At 40.2% G+C, this 23,935-nt stretch overlaps 1 protein-coding gene across 1 annotated transcript; it reads left to right on the top strand.

Moving 5' to 3' along the window:
- The first annotated feature begins 252 nt into the window (after positions 1–252).
- Positions 253–22,166, top strand: SLC30A8 (solute carrier family 30 member 8). Its single transcript, XM_032993557.2, has 8 exons — positions 253–332; positions 9,295–9,503; positions 13,236–13,382; positions 17,210–17,363; positions 17,885–18,074; positions 18,475–18,580; positions 20,796–20,930; positions 22,021–22,166. The coding sequence occupies exons 1-8, from the start codon at positions 253–255 to the stop codon at positions 22,164–22,166; spliced, it is 1,167 nt and encodes a 388-aa protein (XP_032849448.1).
- Positions 22,167–23,935: the final 1,769 nt, after the last annotated feature.

The following is a 23,935-nucleotide window of genomic DNA, read 5'->3' as shown; positions in this document are numbered from 1 at the left end:
AGGCCCAAAACCTCCAATCTGACATGCTCAGCAAGTTGCTGGTTGGTATGTTAGTGACGCCATCAGCACTAGGGAAGCAGATTTCTCTCGCAGTGAGCTTATTGAGAGGATTATTAAAACCTTTTCATTTAAAAGTATTTGGCAGAGACTTCTGCATAAGTCAGGAGGACGTTTTTGCCCGCATCCGCTTCCAACAGACAAAAAAGAGTTTAAGGAGGGAAAAAAACAATCAAAACCCCACTGACTTTCCTCATGGCTGCCAAAAAGGGTCTTGAAAGAGCTTGCCTTGTGAGTGAGAGGGACACCAAGAAGTACTCCTTGGCCCTAGACAGGTAACACAATTCTCTCTTTCCTTCACTGCTATTGCTTTGTCTTTGAGAGCAATACCAGATCACTGATCTGCCAACTGGCTGCAGAAGTCGAAGTATGGGGAGCTTCACAGTGCATACAGGCAGCATCTTTCACTACTTTCAAAATGTTTTGTTTCATTTTTTCCTTCCCAAACTTTCTTATTAAATGTTTGATGCATTTACTAGACAGCAGACTGATATGTCTACATCTGTGATGGATTGAACCAATCTACTGTTGAAGCAAGTGTCTTCTGCTATGTATTTTATAAGTTTAGTAGATTTATTGTAGGATGCAAAATCTCATGGATTATACTGCAATTTTAGTCTGAATTATAATAGTGCTATTGACACCACGTTTGATTCAAGGTTCTTTCATGCTTGAATGTCTAAATAATCTATTTGGTGTGAAAGAAATGTGATGCTGTTAAGGACTTGATCCTGCAAAACTTTATTCGTGTGGGTAGCCTATCAGAGTTGAAGCTGATGTACCTCTTGTGTGCCAGAGGTCCTGTGAGTAAATGCTTGCTTGAGTGAGGAAAGACCCTCTGAAAACATACAATATGCTGTAGCTTGGGTTAAAAAATTAATATAAATACCTATCACAAAATAGTTCTGCAATTGAACTTGTTTTCATTCTTCCTCTTGACTCAGACCAGCAAGAATTTAAAAAAAAAAAAGCTGCTCAGTTACAATTTAGCACCTCTTGATATTTCCATTATCTCATTGGTTTTCAGATTATTTATTGCTTGGCTCTCTTAAAATGCGTGGGACAGAAACTTGGCGTAAACACTGTCAGTTCAAATGGAAATCTGTCTCTCCATGTTCTTATGCTGGGGTCACTGCCATCGTATTTTAGTCATTTGAGTGTCTGGATTATTATTTAAATATTATTGCATGGCTCCATAAATATACAAGACGCTGTCCAAAATTACTTCTGCGGTAATATTTATATTTTAAAATGATCCCATGTGATTCTGCAATTCATTTCAGTTACTGAAGAACTCAGAGCTTTTTTAATAGTTTGCAATTTTGTGGGCACAGCTTCAGTGGTTGAGGTCCTTTGGCCCCTTGCCACCTCTGGGCACAAGGACATCTCTGGACAAACCCTTTACACATTGTGGGAAGGGGTGCCCTGAGACACGGATAGTTGTTAGGCTGACTTGTGAGGAAGCCCTTATTTTTTCCTGGATCACCAGGAACAGGGAATATCCCCAGTGAGAAGAGGGGTAGGATGCCTACTGGCAGCAAGAATCCCCAGCAGCTCATCCTCCCATCTGAGAGCTGACTCACCCTCTGTAGGAGTTGATTTCTTTCCCATAACTATTTCCTAATTTAGCATTGAAGTTGGTTGGGGTGAATCACTGAAACAATTGCAATTGTCGGACGGATTGTTGCAGATATGCCCAACACCCCCAAAGCATGAGGGCCAGTTCTGTTAGTGGTTGCAATCGCAAATAGAACTTATCTACACAAAGCAGATAAGCAGGCACTTCTTTATTCCAGCGCTGGGGAACATGGGGGATAGCTCCACCAAAGACATGTTCACCAACAGGTACAAAGCACAACGTATTTATATGCTTTTTCATCAGAGTCATGGTTGCATAAGATCAACAAAATCCATAAAGTTTAGTTTGATCTTAATAATGATTGGCTTTCAGTTACCTCACCTTACCTATATTCCTATTCTACAGAAGTCATTGGTCATCTTTACTGATTGATTTGAGTAGAATGAGGGGAGAGTAATGATCAGCATATTCATGTTATTTCCTGGAAATCATTAGCATATGAAGACGTCTCTAATGCATGCGTGGTTATGTTGGATGGGGGTCCTCTGGTGGTCGTTGATAGTCTTCATCACTGTGTCTGCTGATTGAACTCCATCCTTGCGCATGCTCATTTCATCTTTGGCTAATGCCCATTTCTTCTTTGACCCATCTTCCCAACCAAAACCAATTTCCTCTAGTACTTATTGTTTCAAATCAAGATCCATGACCAGTACCCATTGTTTTTATTCAGAGTCCATAATGATTCTTATAGTGTTCAAGGCACACACCATACTAGTTACCTATTCCTAAGGACCTTAGTGTGCTTCATATTCTCATAGCTGTTATAACTCCATTTAAAAATCAAAATCATATTCTAAACTAAAATCAAAATAATATTCTAGGATTCAAGCTATTTTATTAAGGTAACTACAACAGTTCCAGGAGGGCTCTACAGCAAAGGTCCTGGGATGGCTGAGTTATGGCAGTGGTAACACAGCTCGTCAGGAGGAGGAAGACTTGTCTTCCAGGCATGTGGTGTTTATGCTGCCCCTCCTATTGGCTTTTCTTGCCAGGTGAAGTTTTATTAACTGTACAATCTAATTACTTCGTCCCTGCAATAACCAGAAACGAGGACTGAGAGCTGGGGCCTCCCTCCAGTTTGGAAGAGCTGGCAGCTCAGGGGAAGCCCTCACCCTGCTCCCCCTGGCAGCCCAGCTGGTTGGGGTGCCAGCCCAGGGGCCAGAGCCAATCCTCCTGGGGATCCACCGTGGCGGGGGGGATGCAGCCTGCTGGGCTAGGGATTGCACAGGCCAGCTGCACGTACAGCTTCAGGTGCCTTAAGCCGATCAGTAGCAATAAGCTCATCTTAGCCTTTGGTATAAATTACCACATTTTTCCGTTCCCTCTGTGTAGGCTTAATGAACAGCTCTAATGCTTTCAACAGAATTTATTTTGCACACAGATTGCCTATTTCTTTGCCATCCCCCAGCCTCTCTCTTTTTAATAAATGTCATTATTACAATACACAGGGAACAAAACTGTTTTTATCTTAACCATGTGAGTAGGAAGTCTGAATACAGGCCCTGTTCCCTGCACATGAGGCTGCGGGGGAGTGTTTTGTACATACCAAGCCGGTCTGCAGTCACCAGTGGGTTTGGATGCCTTGGGGTCTCCCATGTCAAACTTGAAATGCTTACAAGGGGGTGGACTTTAACAGCTTTCTGAAAATGAAGTCAGCTGTAGACTTATAGGATAATTCAGGTTGGTAAGGACCTCAGGACATCTCTGGTTCAACAACCTGCTCAAAGTGGGGTCAGCCAAGAGATCAATGTTGCTCAGTGCTTCATGTGGTCTAGTATTGAAAAAAATCCCTCAGGATGGAGACTTCATGACCTGTCTGGGAAATCTGCTCCAATACTGAATTATCTGCACAGTCAATTTTTTTTTCTTACGTTCAGTCTGAATCTCTCTTGTTTCAATTTGTCATCCATCCCCCATGCATAAACCTCCACCTTCTCAATAATATCCTCAAAAATATTGGTATGTTGTTGTTAGGTATCCCTGAAGCCACCTCTTCTCTAGGCTGGACAAGTACGGTTTCCTCAGGGCAGGTGCTTCAGCCCTCAACCATCTTGGTGGCCCCCTACTGAACCTGTGCTAGTTTGTTTATCTCTTCTGTGCTGGGGACTCTAAAACTGGACACTATATTCTAGATATGGATCCAGAGGTCTGTCCGAGGTGCAGGACTTTGCATTCATCCTTGAATTTTGTAAAGCGCCTGTTGGCCTCTTCCTCCAGCCTACCTATGGCAGTCCTCTCCTCCAGTGTATCAACTACACCCCCAGGATGGCATCATCTTCCAACTTGATCAGGATGCACTCCACCTCCTCCTCTAGGTAGTGGACACATATATTAGTTAGGACTGGTCCCAGGATAGGACACCATCTCTCACCAGCCTTCAGGAAGGATATGAACCAGAGTCTGAAGCTGAGCACTCAGAACCTCCTGCCTTATGCAAAAATGTCTGTAAGGCATATCAAGTGAGATTCATATCATCTTTCTTTAACTTAGGTCTGAATTAGGTATCTAAGATAGTTTTATATGGTCTTTTTACAGTCAAAGGTAGTGGTGGGAGAGGATAAATTCTTCAGATGTTTAAACATCTGTTATGTTACTTTTTTATTTGTTATCAAATATTTAGTGATCTAGATACTTATTTATCAAAGTCTAGGGAATGTCTTGACCAAATTCCTGAAGTTTTCATGAATGAAGACAGGCCAGAGGATTTTATTTCTTGCTGACAATAGTTCAGTGTAATATTGACCAGAAATAGTCAATATCTCACTTCATAAATCAGTGGATTTGAATTAGATTGTACCAGCTACACTGTAAACTAGATTTTGGCTTGATCCAGCATGGATTTATGGATTTCTGATTATGTTCTCTGAGACAAGAAACAAGGAAAAAAAAAAAAAAAGTCAATGCTGAAAGCAGGAAAGATGGTAAAAAACCTCAGGGCTTGTTTTCATGTAAAAGTTTTTAACACAGGACATTAACGTGACCTGCAGTTATTCTTATGTATCAGTGAAGCTTAGCCTTAATTGATTCCTGTCTGCTAGGCTCATACCAGTAAGCAAAAAGTTTGAAGTGAGCCTGGGAGATAATTTCTTCAAGTGAATATTGATTTTCTATAACAAGCATGTAGAGAATATTTTCTTCTTTTTCTGCTTTCCTGCAGGCAATATGAAAAGTCTTATGGGATCAAAGAGTCTTCATCAAATAAAGGCTTTTCACCACTCCTTGTGCTTTGCAGAAGTCAATGCTCAAGAAAACTTTAGGTGTTTCTTGTGACCTTTAAAGGGTTTTATCTGTGGCCCTGTGGTTATATCTCCTTTCTATTGGCTTTCTAGCTGGCCCCAGGAGCGCTCAGTGTCTTAGGGGACTCAACAAACCCCATCCCATTGTTTTTGCCCTTGTGTTAGGTGACATATGGAGCCCTAGAAAGGACTGTGTCTGACCAGTACTGACCACATGCCATCTCCTTTATGCTCCTTTCAGTTATGTCCACTTCATCTCAGAAAGAAAATTAAAACTGAGATAGTAAGAGGTAAGAAACAGAAATTAATTAACTAGAACACCATGTCAGGAAATTGATGGTTCAGGGGTATAATGATACATAAAATCATGAATAATGTGATGAAGGTAAGAAAGGAATGGTCATTTATTATTTCTAACAGTATAAGAACTAATATCAGTCAGATAGCTTAAGGGTAACAAAGGATGCATTACATTTGAACAAATTACGGTTAAACTGTGGAGCTCAACACTTCCAAGTTAGCTAAGCTTGTGGAAGAAAGATCTGTAAAGGACACAGGCTCTAGTTCAGCCACCTCCCAGCCTCCAGATTTGTGCAATCAGGGAGAAGTACCACCCTGGACACGTTTCTTCTTGTACTTTGTCCTTATGTATCCCCTTATGTTCACAGCAGAGTTTGGATACTTGGCTACATGCACTTTTGGTCTCACTCAGTACAGCTATCGTTATACTGTTATGCAGAAAGAAATTTATTGACAATACATTTATGCATACATGACCAGGCCCTCAAAATAAGACTAAATAAAATAACCATAGGACCAATTCCCATCTAGTAGACATCTAAATGTATGAAATTATATAAATATTTACCTTTGTTTTGTGCCCACAATACTGTGAAAGGAAAAGGAGAATCTGGACAGATAGACTATTAATAGGGTCTTAAATGACTTGGAAATATTCAGGACTGGTACATCAGTTGAAATTAGAGTGGTGCCAGCATAAGGGAGGTCACTATGGCTTTGATAAATTTTTCTCAGAAGGCAGTTTCATTATTCTTTCAGGCACCAAAAAATTACTATTTTCCCCTGTGAAGGAGATGCTCTTCTGTGGGAAGTGCAGTGATTCCACATTTTGCTCTTTTGACTGGGGATCTCATAATGGTCTAGGAGGATGGCAATTATTCCTGTCAGCCTACAGATCAAGGCACCCAACAGATCAAGTGGAAACAAACAAAAGAAAGTTTTAATCAAAAGCTCTTGCTAATGATTTGTATGGAATCTGCAATATGTATTAATATTTTCTTTCTCCCCTTCTGAACATGACTCAGTAGGAGCCTTTCTGTGACGCTCCCTGACAATCTTTTTTTACAAAGGAAAGAGAATTTGAAATGGAGAAAAGATTATTTTTTAATCTGGAACTCTGCTTGCAGTGTGCTGGTGCAGAGATCTGATGCTCAAAGGCTACATCTTGCTCTAACACACTCAGAAGGGGTTTATGGTTTGACAGAGCTGATCTCTGCACCTTAAGCTTTTGATTCACACATTTATAAAACTGCCTCTTAGATTCTTTTAATTAGTGGCAGGCTGCTCTTAGAAGAAAAAAATAATGGTTACACACAGGAGCTGGCAGGAGTCTTCCTAACTCATCAGGCCAGATGCTGCTCTGTGAGTTCAAAGGGAGCAGCGAATGCTCACCACCTCTGACAACCGGGCCACTTTTATTTAGGTACCCTTTAGATAGAAAAATGTGACATTTGTGGGTTTACGCTGTCTCTGTTTGCTTTTGCATCTATTCAGTGAGATCTGTGGACAGTGCTTTCCTACCCCTCAGTGATACTCTGAGGTTTTGTTAGCTGATGGAGAGACTCGAAGATTAAAAAAAGGAGGGAGATCACAAAGCGACCTATTTTTTTTAACAGCAAGGAAAGGATTTGGTGGCTCAGAAATCTGCAGGGGTAATTTTGACATCCCAGCCCTGACAGGCTGTTGAGATGATCATGACTCATGTCGTTAAGATGATTTTAATGTTCAATGCCAGCTGATGAAAATTGCATTAAAGGGAAATTAGTTTTACATGCAAACTATAGAAAAGCATTGGAAGTTAACTCCAGAGAGGGATCACAAGAAAGAAAAACTTGCATGCCCTGATCTCCAGAGGAGAGCAAGAGAACTACAGTATTTTATTCAGCCATCTGGAAGGAATCAATTTATGGAACCTTCTAATTCATCAGGAGAATATTGTACATAAGTGACACAGTGCACATGAGGATCCTGATGAATGTAAAACTGAAAGACTGGAGAAGGACTGGCTAGCAGAGACCTTGGCTGCCAGATGGGCAGCCTATTCCCCAGATGGCCCAGCTCCCAATTATTTGTTGTTGTGGGGAAAATAAAGGAAAACACTGAGAAAAGAACTAAGAAAACTTACTGCTCCCAGGCATCAGGCATTAGATCTTACCAGTTGCTCTTTCACGAAAGCTCCTCACATCCAGGGGGAACAGGTCACCTCTGCTGAGCAAACAGAAACCACATGCTAACTTGTCTGGTAAACAGGCTGACTCAGGGGAACAAGTTGCATCCTTGGAACATCTCAATAATATTTACAAACCCAAATCCACGCTGATTATCCACAGTTGCAGGGCTCGGCTGCCAAGGTGGGTCAGCTCTTCTCCTTTTGCCAGTATCTCTGCAGTGCTGCTGAACGTAACAAGGGGCCGAGGCATCCACAGCTCTGAGGCTCACCCGTCAGTGGGGTGCGGGCTGCGGGGCACCCGGCAGGACTTCAGAACCGCTGAGCAGCTGCAGCCCCCTCAGGCTGCCCAAAAAGGCAGCTGGAAAAAGCTTGTGATTTCAGTGAAATTTTTTTTCTCGACATCAGCTACTGCAGATTGGCAGACACCAGCACGATTTCTTTCCAGCAAGATTTTAGGCATCTTGACACTTCCATAAACAGTGCAGAAATGCTACAGAAAGTCACCGAGATCCATGTACTTCCCAGAGTACAGGTCTCCTTCATGCTACTGAAGAAACAATTCTTCCTGGTTCCAGAGTGGGGAAAGGAGGCTGTTATTACTGGGGACAGCTAAGCCCAGTCCCACATCATGCCTCCAGGCTAATTTCATACAACAGTGGAGTTTGCTGCATTCCTGGGTAGGCTTGTGGACTACAGCCCTGCACACACAGACCTCAGATAGCTGTAACACGTGGTTATATGCATGCTATGTATGTGCATCTGGGCAGAATTCACCTTCTGATGTCACACTGCGCTCCCACAAGTCTCAGTACACAGCAGGGGATGTTTTACCAACAGGGTTATCACATCAGGAGCAGCTGTGGCAACAAATGCTGTATCTGGAGAGATATAATGATTTTCAGTCGAGCATCCTGGAACAGGACTTTTTTTTTTTTTTTTTGTCATTTGGGCTCTTCTCATTTGAGAGATAGGGAGGAGGAAACGTCCTTGCCTATCAAACCACACTGGTGCCTCTGCTTGAGGATTCTCTGGGGTGCTCTAGTGAAAGCACCAGATGTGATGGTCACCCAGGAGCTCCTGCAGTTGCAGTGTAATGTGCTCAGCCCCAGACTTCTCTACCACCATCCCATATTTCCTGTGCAGGATCCCTGAGAAGGACAGCATCAAGGTTTGGTGGGAGAGCAGATTTGTTTGGGAAGTCATCCTGTGATGGAGCAATGCTCAGAGAGCCACCTCTGCTGAATTTCTCGCCTTTCTATGAAATCAGTGGCACAAAGGGGTTAGCATACTATGAGGAATTGATTTCTTTGATTTTTTTAAGTGCCTTTGAAACTTTTGGGCTAATATTCTCTATGATCAGGCCCTGCTGATAGTTTTTGTACCTATGTAGAAAATTGAGATTAGATAATACTGCATGCGAAGACAGGAGAGAAATACCTTTAGTCAATTATATTTGAGAAAAAGAAGATTTTTTTTAAAAAAGTCTTCCTGACAAAGCTGTTGGGAATTAAAAATCGAAATTTTCCATAGAAATGTCTCCATGCTTTGCTGAATTTGGTTACTATTTGCATGAGGTATGACTTTTTGAAAATCATAGAGTGCGCATAATATACACAGCCTAAGAAAGTCACTCTGTGCTTCATAAACTGCTAAATGATGTAGGAGAGACCAAAGAGTTGGGAAACACAGCTAGAGCCATTGTTTCCTACGCAGCTCCCTCCTGTAGAGCCCTGCTTGTGCAAGCAAGTCTCTTCTATGGCCTCCTCTGCTGTTCCCAACACTCCTTTTATCATTCAAAAGCATTAATTGCATAGTTTCTGGGGATGCTGGGATAGACGCCCAAATGACCACTGTTTTTCTTTTTTAACCTTCTGTTTCTTTCAATCCTGAAGGATGAGCTGGCATAAGAAGAATTTAAATGAAGAAAGGCAGCATCAGGAAGCAGAAGTTACTGAAGCTAATCCAGCGTATCACTGTCACGGTTACTCACGGGCCTATGAGAACAGAAAAAAGGAGCAGCATCAAGCCAGGAAGAAGCTCTGCGCAGCATCAGTAATTTGCATCTTCTTCATGACTGCTGAGATTACAGGGGAGTATATTTGCCCGAAGAGAGCCAAATTTGGTGCCCAGCGCAGCCATATTCATGCCCTTTTCTGTGTACTCTGGCTGCAGGGACCCACTGATGCACAGAGGTGAACCCACCTGGGATAAAATAACTCTCCTTTCTCCCTAGTCTTTAAAAGAATTGTGGGGGTTTTTAAGTGAAATTATCAAAATATTTTCATGTATTCATTTAAGCATTGAATCTGGGTAGGAATACAAAGATCAGTTAATAGTCTGAACTGTTCTTCCAGGTCTTTAAGCTTGGCTAAAAGTGGCCAACATGTCTTAGCATTGTGCCACAAAGGTTTCTAATAAATTGGGTTACAATTTTTTGGAAAAGATTAAAAGATTTTACATAGTTATCCAGCACTGATGATGGCTGCTAGTAGTAGGATCTGACATTAAATGAAACAGCCTTTACAAAATCCAGGGAAATTCAGGGCCAGATTCACCACCTGCTTTCCGTCAGTTAAGTCAATTTATTTATACCAGGGCACGTTTATATTTTAAGTTGGCCTGCTGGTCTGTCTTGGGATCAATGGAAGATTATTCCCCTGTTTAATTAGCTTTCACTTCTGGACCCATCCTACAGTATCTAGTATAAGTATTTGGCTCACTCATAGAACATTAGCTTTCGTTTTGTCCCAGAAATCTGCTCTTTGCATGGCTTCTGTGATATTTATATCCACCTGAGAGTTCCTGGCTCTTTAATTTCCCCTTCTCCACAGTGAAATGAGGTAAGGTAAGGCATGAGGAATCCCACAGACTTTCGTCACGTGTGCCCCAGGGGATGTAACAAAAATCAGCATAGGAAGGCCTCTGAAAACCCTGTTTTCCCAGCTTCAGCATCTCTGGAGCCCCATGGAAGTTAAATAGAAAGGGTTTGTCTTCCCCACAGGTGAGAAGTGGAGGCACTGGAAGAGCTGCTGCATTTCTGCCTCCTCCCCTGACTGACAAACCCAGGAGGGACTTGTCCAACTCTTCCCTCCCCTGTGCTTCATCTGTGTGAAGCCCTGTTGTTTGTAGGTCACGTGCACTCCCCCCATGAAAACCTGTGCATACCACTAATCTCGATGAAGTAATTTCCAGTGCCAGAAGCAATGCATTATTAACGAAACCATATAATCAGTAGGCTTAAGTTTGGTGAATACGGCAATGCTAGAGGATAATTGGAAGGACAGATGATATGTTAACTAAATGTTTCATTTTGCTTAATGGATCATACAACTTTTTTGCAGTGACAGCTTAAGTAACAGGCTTGAAGACCATTTTGCTTCAGACCATTAAACTTTGACAAACCAATTATTAACTGCAGTTACAGACAGCAGTCTATGGAGATTTTTGTAATTATGAACCATATATTTAATTTTTTTAATCGTTAGGCTAGACTGCCTTTGCCTAATGATTGACCATTGAGTGACTGACAGTTTCTACTGCTTTGTGGTATACAAAGCTATAAACATCCATTGTGAGTAATAGTAAGTCATGAAGGCCACTTGTTGAGAGTATTAATACAAATCAATAAAAGCCTATAACTATTACACAAGCTTTACTATCAAAAATAAAGAGTATGTTCCCCTTCCTTTTCCTCTTAAGGGCAAACAGGCATTATTATGCTAAACAGAAGAAACAAAGCTGCATTACTCTCAAAGAGGTTGAAAAGTTGTGTTTCCTTGAATCCCTAGATCTTTCCTGTGATATTTTTGCTCAAACCATCTGTTCTGGCCCTTACTGCTCTCCCAAAAGGGGCACTGTTGGCTGAGCCTGATACATGAACTGTCTCCAAAAGACAATTATCTTATGTTCTTCTTATGCAGATCCATCACAATCTCCATAGATTTGGAGATATCAATCAAACTGATGACACCCTATGTACAGCCCTGATATAGAAGTGCTTTTCAAGGATTTTTATTGGCTAAGGACCAAATGTGGATTTCAAAGTACTTTATTTCCATTTGGGCACTAGAAAGAGAGAGAAACACTGCATGTGTCCTCGTGTCAGAAAGGACCACAGAGACTTGATGATGTTGCTAAGATAAGCATACTGAGATCTCAGAAACTCACCCATGGCATTAGCTATGCCAGTAATACATAAAATAATATTTTGTCAACATTTTTCAAAGATGGCAGTCTAGAAGCAAGCTTTTTAATGATGTCCCACAGAACATGGGAATGCAGTATATAAAATGTAATAGGGTTCTGCAGGCAGCTTGTGATCTACATATTTGATATTTGATTGCTGAAAGATAGCTGATGCCTTGGTTGTTAACATCTGCGCATTGACAGACAAGCCTGCTTCCCTCTGCTATGCAGAACTGCTTCCCACTTGAGAAACTGAATTAACTTTCAGGCAGCTGTGAATGAGGTGTATAGGGAGGCAACAGGAAAAAACAATATATGCCCTATACGTGCAATATGCATTCTCCTGCAGTGAGAAACCATAGAGTATTAGGGTATTCTAATCTAAAATCTGCATATGAGAGGAAATTAAACAAACGTTCCATCCTGCTGGCATGAAGACTTTTCATCTATAAGGAAACAAGAGATATATCTGTGTGTCCCTTTGGCAGTGGTATCTTGCCAAAGGTTTGAATGAGGAGTTTACAAAGTTCTTCATGTGGGTTGTGCTCAGGAGAAACAGGTGAGCTGAAATTAATTTAATAACTGAAGAAGGATGGAAATATATTGCCAAATGCAGAAACTAGATGTTTTGGCACTATTTCACGTTTTCATTTTTCTCCATTTCCACTGTGATGAAAAGATTCCCCTGCTATAACAATTTGGCAGGACAGCTTCCTGCCTGTGATCCGTGCCTTTTGCACCCACCAACATCTGGGTAGTTTAGATCAATCTCTTAGTTTCTTTGGATTTTCCCTTAGCCCTGAGACATAGGTAGACAAATTTGGCAAAATAATGATACTTGGCTTACTGGGTAAAAGAAATGTGGTTTCAAATAGCTTAAAATATTTTGGGGTTTGGGTTGTATTTTTTTTTTTTTTTTCAGAATTCACATGAAACCAAAACCCCCTGAAGTAAAATGACATTCAGCCACATTTCTCCAGCTCTAGCAGGAAAATTAAATCATGCATTACAGATGCAAAATGATAGATTAGTCCTGCACACATTTTTCTCTATGCCCTCACCAAAATGGTCAGTTGTTTACCACAGCCCTTCTATTGGGACCTTTCATTTTATTCCTGTATTACTGTTGCCTGTGACAAATAAGCAGTTAGGCATACATCCATCCAAAGCTCAGGAAGAAAATGCATATTTTCCTACAATAAATAGGAAATGAATCCCATAAACTAAGATTGTGAGTCTTTGTACATGCATAAAAATATCAGTAATCTGTAATAAGATAGTGGGAGGATACTGGAAATAGGAACCTTAATACTGCTTCTCCCAAAGAAATCTGATATTAAAATAGTCACAGTAAACTAGTCCAATAGTAATATAACTACAGCACTGATGCATCACAACTCTTATTGTCCTTAGGACTCCTGTCCCTCTCTTGGACAAAGAAAATTAGTTTATTTCTTTCTATTAATTCATACCTTTCACTGCATGAATGAGGTACAAAGAGAAACTATCTTTGAAGAGTTTTGAGTTGTGTGTATGATCACTGAAAATTGAGTGTTCCTTTTGATTCACAGCAAAGCAGGTTTCGAGTTTGACCTGGTCGAGTCCAACTCCTGACCGGACCCATGAAATGGGCACATGTTTCACACAGGTGGGCAGATCGCCGGGAGCCTGGCAGTGATCACCGACGCGGCACACATCCTGGTGGACCTGACAAGCTTCCTGATCAGCCTCTTCTCACTGTGGCTTGCCTCCAAACCTCCCACCAAACAGTTAACTTTTGGGTGGCACCGAGCAGGTAGCCAATGTGTCACAGTATGAACATGTGGAATGGGAAAGGGAAGTCATCATAGACAGGGATTGGAAAATATACTGATGTCCAACATAGGTCTGCAGGTATTTAGAGAGTGCACTAAAGCTCTCAAAGACCCTAGGACATGACAAACAGAGCAAGCCAGTGAGCTTCAAAGAAGTAAAGAATTAAGTCATCATTATTTAATACAGTTTTGGGCTGGTACAAGCTTTGGCTAACAGAAACTTCCCTCGGTGACTTTAGTGTGAGGAGGACAGAGTCCTCAATCTACTGTGAAACAAGTTTCTATAAAAGCAGTAATACCCATAAAAATAAGGATCTACTCCATTTACAAAATGATGAAACAAATAATTAAACTATTTCAAAAAGACAACAATGTTATATTTGTAGAAAAGTGAGATTCTTTAACATTTACCATATTCTAATTCCTCTCCCTGCACAACTCTTTATCACTGCTGCTTTTTATCAGATGGAACCACTAGTAGGTCTTTAAAGTTCTCTGTCCTCAACCAAAATCAATATATTTACAGATGATACTTAATACCAAAAGCCTTACAATCAAACACAGGTGTTTATACAAAAGATAAGACATCAGCAAAATATTAACTATGAGAAAAATTTTCTGGGGATAGGATTCTGATCAAGATTAGACCCTTAAATGTCAATGTCTACATGTACCTGAGCACATATAAGCACAGGGTTCAAGTTTCTGATGTGCTCAACAGAAATCTAGACTCTGTTCAGTGGCTTAAACATAGAAGTCTAATGTTACACCCCTAGGGTGTCTGATGCTGATGCATGGGAATGGCAGCTGTCACACAAGACACACAGGAGACCGCACAGGATGCCAAGCACAAGACCAGGGCATCTCAAATGCCACCAGACACTCATAGTTAAGAAACTAGGATGTGTTTCCAGTCAGTCAATGGAGCAGGGAGCTGTGTGAATCACCATTTGTTTGATGTCCATTTTCTGCAAAGGGAGCTTAGACACTTATCTCACACCTACATGTAAATATTTTAATTTAGCTGCCTCAGCCTTGAAATGAATCCCATGCTGGGTGTTTTAGGGCTCAATTTAGTTGCTCATATATAAGTGATTAGTGCTGTTCGAAAAGACCTAACGTGTTCCACAAAGTCTCTAGCTGCTACTCTGTACGTCTGTAGGTCATCTATACATTTTGTGTCAAGCCATACATGGAGGTGTCAGTGTACCTCAAATAGCTCTAGACACATGTACACCTGAACTGAGAATTCAGATGATAAATTCTTTGACGATGTTCAATATGAAGGTCCAGAAGCAGCTTCTGACTCAGGATGTCCACAGGCCAAGGTTGCTTATAGCTGCAGAATGTACCAAGGAATACATATGCCATACTCATCCTGTCTTTATATTGCTCCCTAAGTATATTCTATCAGCTCTGCTGGAAACAGGCTGCTGGATGAGGGGGAGGTTTAGCATGACTGAAGCATGGCTGGCATTATGCAGACAACACACAGCTGAATTTTTGAGCCTTAGAAAGCTACTACTTACCATCAGTTGATCCATAATTAATTTTTGTGTTTATGTTCTCTTAGTCTGGGAAGAAAGGAAAGTAAAAGAGAGACTTCTGTCTTGCTGATGTAGGCACATTCAGACAACTCATGTATCTTCACCTTCAGTCAGTGTTAGATATTTTAGTTTTTGTCATTGCAATGCAGAACTTCAAAACCAATCTTTTATTGACTTTTTATCCTAGTAGCAAAGAGGCTTGCATCAAATGTCTGTGCTATTTAATTGCATTCCTTGGTAGTCATCCCGTTTCTTGCTTATTTTTCCAGCTATATTTCCAGGTTAATATGTAGGTGGGTGCCTTAAAAGAGTAGCTGAGGGCAGTCAGGTGGGTGGCAGAGTCAGGGTTTACTAACTACCAAGGTCTTGAAGATGTAGCCCTCCGTGACACTGGAAGCTGTCTTTTCACTGCTTTTCTCTGACTGATAGATAGGGTTTGTCATGCAAAGACTGTGTATGACAAGGCTTGGGTTTAGCAGAAGACATCTGAATGCTTCCTGTCCCTTATAGCTAGAACTAGGTAGCAGAACCACTCAAGACAGCAGTTCAATGCAATTCTTTGGGTGTGCAGCTACTTTCAGCAATGTGGCTAGAAGCAATATTGAATGAGACTGATAGCGTGATCAGACCTACTTCCAGGTAGGAAAGCTCTCTTCAACCTCAATTTCTTTATCTCTGGTATGGTTCAGAGATTCCCAAACAATCTTACACTAGTGTTTGCTGCACTTTGTTAATGCTAGTAGTTCTGAAGAAATATAACAGAACATCTCGAGTAAAATATTTAGTACTACTGAACTGGTCTGTAAACTTTGATAAACTTTTGCTACAATACTACACTGAAAAGTAATATGTATTTTCACCTATGTTGGTAAAGATGACCCATAACCTACTCCGTTAGTATGCACACATGCACACAGATATTCATACAGGTGTTCACAAAAGCTGTTGGCTCCTTTCATGCCAATGATAGCATAGACGTCAACACCATCAGTTGGGCCAAGTTCGTAGGGTTTCAACCTGTAACTTGCAGTAAATACAAACACCAGGTATGCTTTATGTTAGCTTCTCTCTACCTACATTTAGATTTCCCTGTCAGTGCACTTTCATTTGTTATTTGTCTGTTTTTTTGGTTTTTTTTTTTTTGGACAAAATGGTTATTTTGATAAACATCTGAAGCCAGAACTGCTGCAAAAGGTGTCACCCTCATAAAAATATATTCAAAATCATAAGTTGAGTTTCAGCTGTTTTCATGGATTGACAGTGGTGGTCTGCAAGTGTTTTGCTCTTTCTGGCTATCTACTGCCTTTCACTTTGAGCTTTCATTTTCCTTGGTATTGTCTCATTTGTGCTCATAAAGTACCACATTTACCCACTCAAGTCACATGGCAATTACTAGTCCCACATCCTATTAAAAACATGCTTCACATTCGTACAAACATCCCTGGTCCTCTCTTATGGCAGTTCAATAAAAGATGGCCTTGGGACTGGATTTATTTGAGCCCAACTCAGAGCCAATAGAGACAAAATTAAATTTTGCTGCCCCAGGGAAAAAATAACTTATTTTGTCCTCATCACTGCTAGTGGCACAAAAATGATTTTGTGTGGCATTGGCAGGATGAGTCCCAGGAGAGAGGAAGGAGAGGTTTTGTTGGCAGGACCTAGTTGGGCGCTGTCACTGCCTTTCTGAAGTGTGAAGTGACAAGTGATGTGCAGAAACAAGGGAGACTATTGGAGAGGGATTACGTCTGCCAGTGGGCTTGGGTGAGCCATGACTCTCCTTCCCTCCAACCTCTGTTCCTGTGAGCAAGATAATCTTGTTGGAGAAGGAGGGCTGCTTCCTGGGATCTTCAAGCCATACTGGCAGGGCCAGGCAACTACATAAGATGTAAAATAATTACTCTTTTATGCTTCTTTCCCATTACAGGTCCTTTTGGTCCTCCCAAAACTCCCCAAATAATCTTTTTCATCTACAATTTCTCCAAATGCTGCATGAACTCAACACTGTAAAGTGGACAAAAGTAGGAGCAGGTATAACAGAGTTAGGCCACCACATGCATAGGGCTGCTCTGGGCTGCCACTGGATTTGCTATGATCAGAAGGGGTTTTGACCCATTCTTTGTGAGCATCAAGGCTGCCAACCCACAAGAAGTAACTATCCTGGCTGTAAAACTCACAAACCTGGAACCATTACCATCAATCTCTTAAAATTTCTTGCATTTCTGTTATGACTCCCATTAAAATCAGATTATTTTAATTCCTAGAAATTCTGGGAGCTTTGCTGTCTATGATAATTGTTTGGATGGTGACTGGTGTGTTGACATATTTAGCTAGCATGAGGCTGCTACAACCTGATTACGATATTGATGCTACAGTGATGCTCATTACCTCTGCTTGTGCTGTTCTCGCCAACATCCTGTAAGTTACTTTGTTTTCCTCTCCATATAACTTTTGAACCTTGAACCTGCTGCTGTTTTTCAATAAAAAATGATTTTAGAGAGATATTGGCCTCAAAAATATTAAGTGTTTATGAGTTTCATAAGGATACGGAAAGGGGTAGAGAAGAGAGATCCTGCTTCTCATTGAAGGTTGCAGTTTCTCTCCCTTCTGTTAGCTGCTACACTGGGAAAGGAAATTATGAATGCACTAACTCCAGGACAAGATTAATCTCTATCCCACTTTTTATTAGATGTCAGGACATTCAAGAAATCTATAGAAAATGTGGCCTCATTAATTCCTCTGTTCACAGAGTTTCTTGTTTGTATAAAAAACACTGAATCACCTAGGAATTATCTGCTTAACCACTCTGTATTTTTACCTAATGTGTCTGATTTTACTGTTCAGCATTCAGAAGTCAAAGGATTGATGGCATGTGTGTCATCACTGCTTTCAGAGATGCAAGAACCCCACTGGTATTTGCAGCTTTACATCTCTTGCAGGCTAAGCCTGATTCTGCACCAGACCGGCCATGAGCACAGCCATGGGGCACAAGCCAGGGAACACATCTCGGTCCCTGTGGAAAGGGCAGCTCTGAGCAATGTCAGTCTGCGGGCAGCCTTTGTGCACACCATTGGAGATCTACTCCAGAGTATTAGTGTGCTAATTAGCGCAGTTATCATCTTCTTTAAGGTTAGTTTTATTAGTTCACTTGCCTTCCTTGCAATTGAGGATAACAATTATTTTCATAGCACTGTGACACTAGGTACTATGTAAATATTTTTTCTGTCTTAATGATATATATTGCAATTTAGTCAAAGACAGTTATACTTATTCTTGGGAACTGAAATGACTGTTGACAGTGTTACACTTGCTTCTTGGTGTTTCAACTGCAAAGAGGATACTTGGTGTCTCTCCCTTTCTTCATCTGTAGCACCTTCATTCCCTGTGCTGAGGCTCCCTAACTGGCAAAGATCAGCACTCATTCTGTACTAGATGAATGGAATATATTATTCTTTGAGATTAACTAATTAAATATTGCAATAACCAACAATAATAAAATTAATAAAATGATCTGTTCATATTTTTCTAGCCAGAATATAAAATAGCTGACCCAATCTGCACATTTGTGTTTTCCATCTTTGTTTTGGCAACCACCATCACCATTTTAAGGGATATTTTGGTTGTGTTAATGGAAGGTAGGACCTGATTCCAGAATCAATACAGTTATATTTTGGTTTTTTAATCTCTCTTTCTCTATGATGCTTATACTCGCTGACAAAAGTATAACAGCACACTTCTGTATCAGTTTCCAATATTCTCATAATTCTGATCATAATTTAAACCTAATTAAAATTTTAATCAAAACTGTTTTCTACCATTGCACTAGAAGATTTATATATATGACAGTTTTTGTAAAAATCTGTGTACTGGTGTTTTGCTAATGAACTCCCAATGTGTTCCTAAAACTGAATTGCCTTTGTTTGTCGTATGTGTAATATTGCTTTTTATCACCTCTTTGTCAGATGAGATGTCTACCTACTTTGTTCGTTGTGTGATTCCTTTACCCATGTGAAATGCAAGTCTTTGCCAAAAAAAAAGACACAAAAGAAAAGACTGTGCTTTGAACTGTGTCTGTGAAATAGACTGAGTGCAAGAGGCTGCAGTTTAAAAGATTTTTAGTTATGCCAGTCCAGAAAAGCAAGCCGATGGAGCTTTCCAGTTGTGTTCAGGTGCAAGAGAATAGACAATTCTCAGCACATCATCATCAAGGAGAACTAGGCTTAGCAGTATTTAATCCTGTCAGTTCTGGGCCTGAACATTTGATTTGCAAGGCCAAATGACTTGAGCAGTCATAGATTCATGTTTTTGCCTTCCTTACAGTGAATAATATAATGCAACCTCTTTCTCAGCTATGAAGACATTTGAATGGATATGAGTTTCTCAGTGTGACTGTCTGCATGGATATTTGCTTCTCTCTTTCAATTTACACCTAATTCTGTTTCAAGAAAGAAAAATTCCAACACTGTTTTGCAGTAAAGCTTCATTCTGGGGTTGGTTTGCTTTCAGTGATTGTGAAATAGAGATACGTTTATGTAGAAGTGTACCTAGACAGAGTGCAGCAGGTGGCTGTATCTTGGCTGCCAAAAAATCAGAAGATCTCTTGATTACTGGAAAAACAAACTACCCAGGAGGCCTGACAGCCTCTGACACTCAGGGGTCTCTTTCTCAGAGCAGTGATTCCCAGATTCCATAAGCAGTGCTGACATCCTAAAATTGGCAGTGCTCTGTTCCCCTCTGCAGCACGACCTTTTATGCTGTCCTTCTGGGGAGGTCTCTGATCTCCTACCTCATAAGTAGCATATTCTGCCCAGAATTTTCTAAAAAGAAATTGAATGTTGGAGTTGGTATTGGAAGTGGATCTTACCCCATTCATCCAGTCTGTCCTGGGGTGTCAGCCCCACAGCCCCTGTGACTGACTGGGTCATGCAGGCACTGACTCTCCAAAGAGCATGTGCGTGTCAGTATCATATTCTACTAAGTCAGTATTCCATATAGCATATAATTCTTGAAAGAAATGGATAGGACAAAGCATACAGCACTGAGGTTATTAACAATTACAAATAATTATCAGTTGTGGTATGAAGACAAAATTAACCAATACTCTGCTTATAGCTATTATACTTTATAACTGGTGGCATTAAAAATATTTTTCAGTTTACTGAAAGCATGTGTGAAGTATGATGAGCATAGAGGTGCATTTCCAAACTCCCAGGTCTCACTCCAGGGAAGAGCTGTAATTAAATTCCTTGGTCAAATTTGGATTTAGATTAAACTCTGAATTTCATGTTGCAATTCACCCTGTCATAATTGTCCTCACTCTGAATGAGGGTCATCACCATCATCATCTTTTGTAAGAATGTTCATCAAGGAAAACAATCACTGATCTACTCAGTAACTAGATCTGGGATCTAATCTCATCTAAGATTCCTGAGTCAAACAGCTTTAAACTTTATGTTTGTCTTTCTCTCTCTGCTAAAAAGATGCTTCTCTATTGTTTAAATGTGTTGAGGACAGAATCCCTCAGAGATGCTCAGGTGATGCTATAAAATCTGCACTCACAAAAGATGTTGGTGCAAAACTAGGACATGATCTGGTTAAACAGCTCACCTTCCTACATGAACTCAACAATCAGAGTACATCCTAAGACATGCATGACTCTCATTCTTCCATGGGGAAATATAAAACAAGGGATAGGATTAAATTTCACAGTGAACTCTATGAAAGATAATGAATATTTTAATAAAAATTATACATCTAACTGAATAAAGGTTCATGATTCATTTTCCTCTAATGATTATCATTCTTAGCTTTTCAAAATATGTTTTTTTCCCACCAATTTCTCCTTTTAAGGAACATCAAAAGGATTGGCTTATGATGCAGTGAAAACAAGAATTTTAGCAGTTGAGAAAGTAGCATCTGTTCACAACCTTCATCTTTGGTCTCTGACAACGAATCAAACTATTCTATCTGCTCATGTGGCTACAGGTCAGTAAATTTCTGTAAATGGGGAGTGAGTATTCATTTGATGCCTAGAAAAGGTCAGTCTGTGGGATACAACTGACTGTATATGTGTTGCTTGCTAAAACAAATGTCATCATTTTGTTGGAAAATAACAACAACAAAGCTCTCAAATCCTCCTCCCAGAAATCTTTCCAAAATAACAGGGACCTTTACTTAGCCCAAAACTTGAAAACTGTAGAGGTTGTGGAGCAAGGAAGTAAACTACAAGGTATTTTAACTAAATTAGAAGAATTAGACCTAGCTTGTTTTTTTGTGGGTGGTTTGTTTTTGGTTTTGTTTTTTTGTTTGTTTGTTTGTTTTGTTTGTTTGCTTGCTTGTTTGTTTTTTTGTGGTATTTATGTTCTTTATTGCAATATCAAATAGATTTTGGGGTGGATTTGTCAAACTTGAAGACTGTTGATCCCTATAAGAAAAACTTACAGAGCAAATCTGCATTCTTGATCCATCTCTAGCTGTAAAACAATCTTTAAAACATAGCTTGGAACATAGACGTAACTCCAGGGAAATAGTTAATCTTTAAAAATATTTTTTTAAATGTAGTCCTTATCCCTGTTGGCAAATTGTCCACTCCCCAGATCAATTTACTTGTTTATCTGTTTGCTTTGTACAAATTAAGGTTTATTTAAGAAAAAAATTCTACCTGTGTTTGGCCAAGAATGGGTTCAGAAGTGAAGTCCTCCATGGAGTCCCCACTTCCCCAAAAGATTGGGTCTATCAGCCATTCAAAACACTTGGCACTGTTGCTCCTCCCTGACTGGATGAACTAATCTTTATTAAGTATTCCTGCTTTCCTCCAGTCTTCTGCCAAACTGAATTTCTTTGGTGATTACTCTTAGCTCAGCTCTTGCCAAAATTGCATATTCCAATCACATTTGAATGAACAAACTTTTGCTGACATGTAGATTCTTGAAAGAAGGATAAAAAGGACAAGAAACACTTCTCAAAACAGACTTCTTGTTAGAAATTTGTGAATAGTTTCTGTCAGTAAACATTTACTCTTCTTTAAAATATTATTTTATATGCATTTTGATTATTTTCTGTTTGCTGTCTATAGCAGACACAGTGGACAGCCAGAAGATTTTGAGAGATATTACCCAAGCCCTGTTTGAGCACTACAGCTTCCACTCCGTCACCATTCAGATTGAATTGGGAGAGGACCAGAAACAAGACTGTGTCTTCTGCCAAGAGCCCAGGGATTAAAGGGAACAGTATGCTATGCAAAATAATGATCACTCCTCTTACAGGTCAATGGAGACTGTATGTGCTGGTTGTATGTGATTGTTTAACAACAAAGGGTAATTAACTGAACTAAAAATCCCTGCTACTGTAAGCAGTGCATGGACCTTTATTTGTTCGTACCATCTACAGGATAGAACATGTATTAGATCCATCCATCAGCTAGATTACCTGTCCATCAGCAGTTACTTTCAATTACAAGAGAAGATATCTAAATTATTCTTGACTAGAGTAACAAATTGACAGTAGAGCAACATTTAAGAGTGCCTGCCTGTAATCACAGGTAACAAAAAACTAATCAACCTTCAAATTACCAGAAGATCAATTATCACAAAATGTAATTAAATGTAAGTTTGATGTTAGCAAAGCTCAACACTTACTCAGGATAAAGCAGAAGATTTAAATTAGCACAAGGATGAAGAGATCTGGGAAAGTAAGAGATGGTGGCATGTGCTTTCCCCACCTTTTGGTAGACACTCCTCCTCCTGCATATTAAGAGAAGTATCATATGTGCACCATATTCTGCAGTGTTTGTCACAAGAGGATTCACTCTGCCCACATTTGGCAAATAGTTCTTGGTTTTTTAGCTAGCTCTATCTATTTTTCAGCTAGCCCTCAGGAAAGCTCTTTTCTACCAGACATGAGCAGTATTCTTTACTATCAAGACAACCCACAACTCATATCACACTGCATCATGATAAATTGTGATGAAACACTTGTAGTGAATTTTTGGGTGTCTGTGTCACAAGGTACCACTGGGTCATGACAATAAAAAAGATCAGGTGCTCCTAGAAAAGAAAAAAATAATTAGGACAGAGAAAGACTGTGGATTGTGAACATCATGTCTAGTGTCTCTCATAATATGGCCTGTGGGGTGTTACCCAATAATGTTACAACCCTGAAGTTATATCAGATAAATAAAAAAAACATTGGCATATCACACAGTCGTTGACTGTACGGGGAAGAGACATGCTTCTTCTTCAAGCAGCTAATTCCCAGACTCCTTAACAGCATGTGCTAAATCTTCCTCTTTTGCATATGTAGCAATGTTTACTGCAGAACTGGAAACAAAGAGTTGGGTCTTGCTGCAGTGGCTCTATTTTTGTCCAGTCATCTGAATTAAACTCTCATCTGTTAGCAGAAACAAAGGTTGCACTTCAAAATATATGATTGTCATGGTTTAACCCCAGCTGGCAACTAAGCACCACAGAGCTGCTCACTCACGCCCCTCCCAGTGGGATAGGAGAGAGAATAAGAAGAGTAAAAGTGAGAAAACTCGTGAATTGAAATAAAGACAGTTTAATAAGTAAAGCAAAAGCCGTTCACACAAGCAAAGCAAAATAAGGAATTCATTCACTACTTCCCACTGGCAGGCAGGGGTTCAGCCATCTCCATGACAACAGGGCTCCATCACATGTAATGGTTACTTGGGAAGACCAACATCATCACTCTGAACATCCCCCCTTCCTCCTTCTTCCTCCAGCTTTATTTGCTGAGCATGACATTATATGGTATGAAATATACTGTATTTGTGCATAGAATTTGACACTGTCCTGCACAGCATCCTTGTCTCTAAATTGGAGAAACATGGATTTGACAGGTGGACCACTCAGTGGATAAGGAACTGGCTGGATGGTCACACTCAAAGAGTTGTGGTCAATAGCTTGATGTTCTCTCGAAGTGGAGAGCAGCAACAAGTGACATTCCTCAGGTGTCAGTGTTGGGACTGACAT

This window comes from Tyto alba, unplaced genomic scaffold, assembly GCF_018691265.1.
Source record: "Tyto alba isolate M040663 unplaced genomic scaffold, T.alba_DEE_v4.0 Super-Scaffold_9, whole genome shotgun sequence".
In the NCBI taxonomy this organism is placed as follows: Eukaryota; Metazoa; Chordata; class Aves; order Strigiformes; family Tytonidae; genus Tyto; species Tyto alba.
This window is presented reverse-complemented; position numbering and strand designations above follow the sequence as displayed.

Excerpts from the sequence above, each read along its gene's own strand:
- SLC30A8 (XM_032993557.2), top strand. The coding sequence starts at position 253 with ATGGCTGCCAAAAAGGGTCTTGAAAGAGCTTGCCTTGTGAGTGAGAGG. Across the intron at positions 9,504-13,235 it reads GATTACAGGGGAGTATATTT|GTGGGCAGATCGCCGGGAGC; the intron begins GCCCGAAGAGAG and ends TGTTTCACACAG. Across the intron at positions 18,075-18,474 it reads CAGTTATCATCTTCTTTAAG|CCAGAATATAAAATAGCTGA; the intron begins GTTAGTTTTATT and ends ATATTTTTCTAG.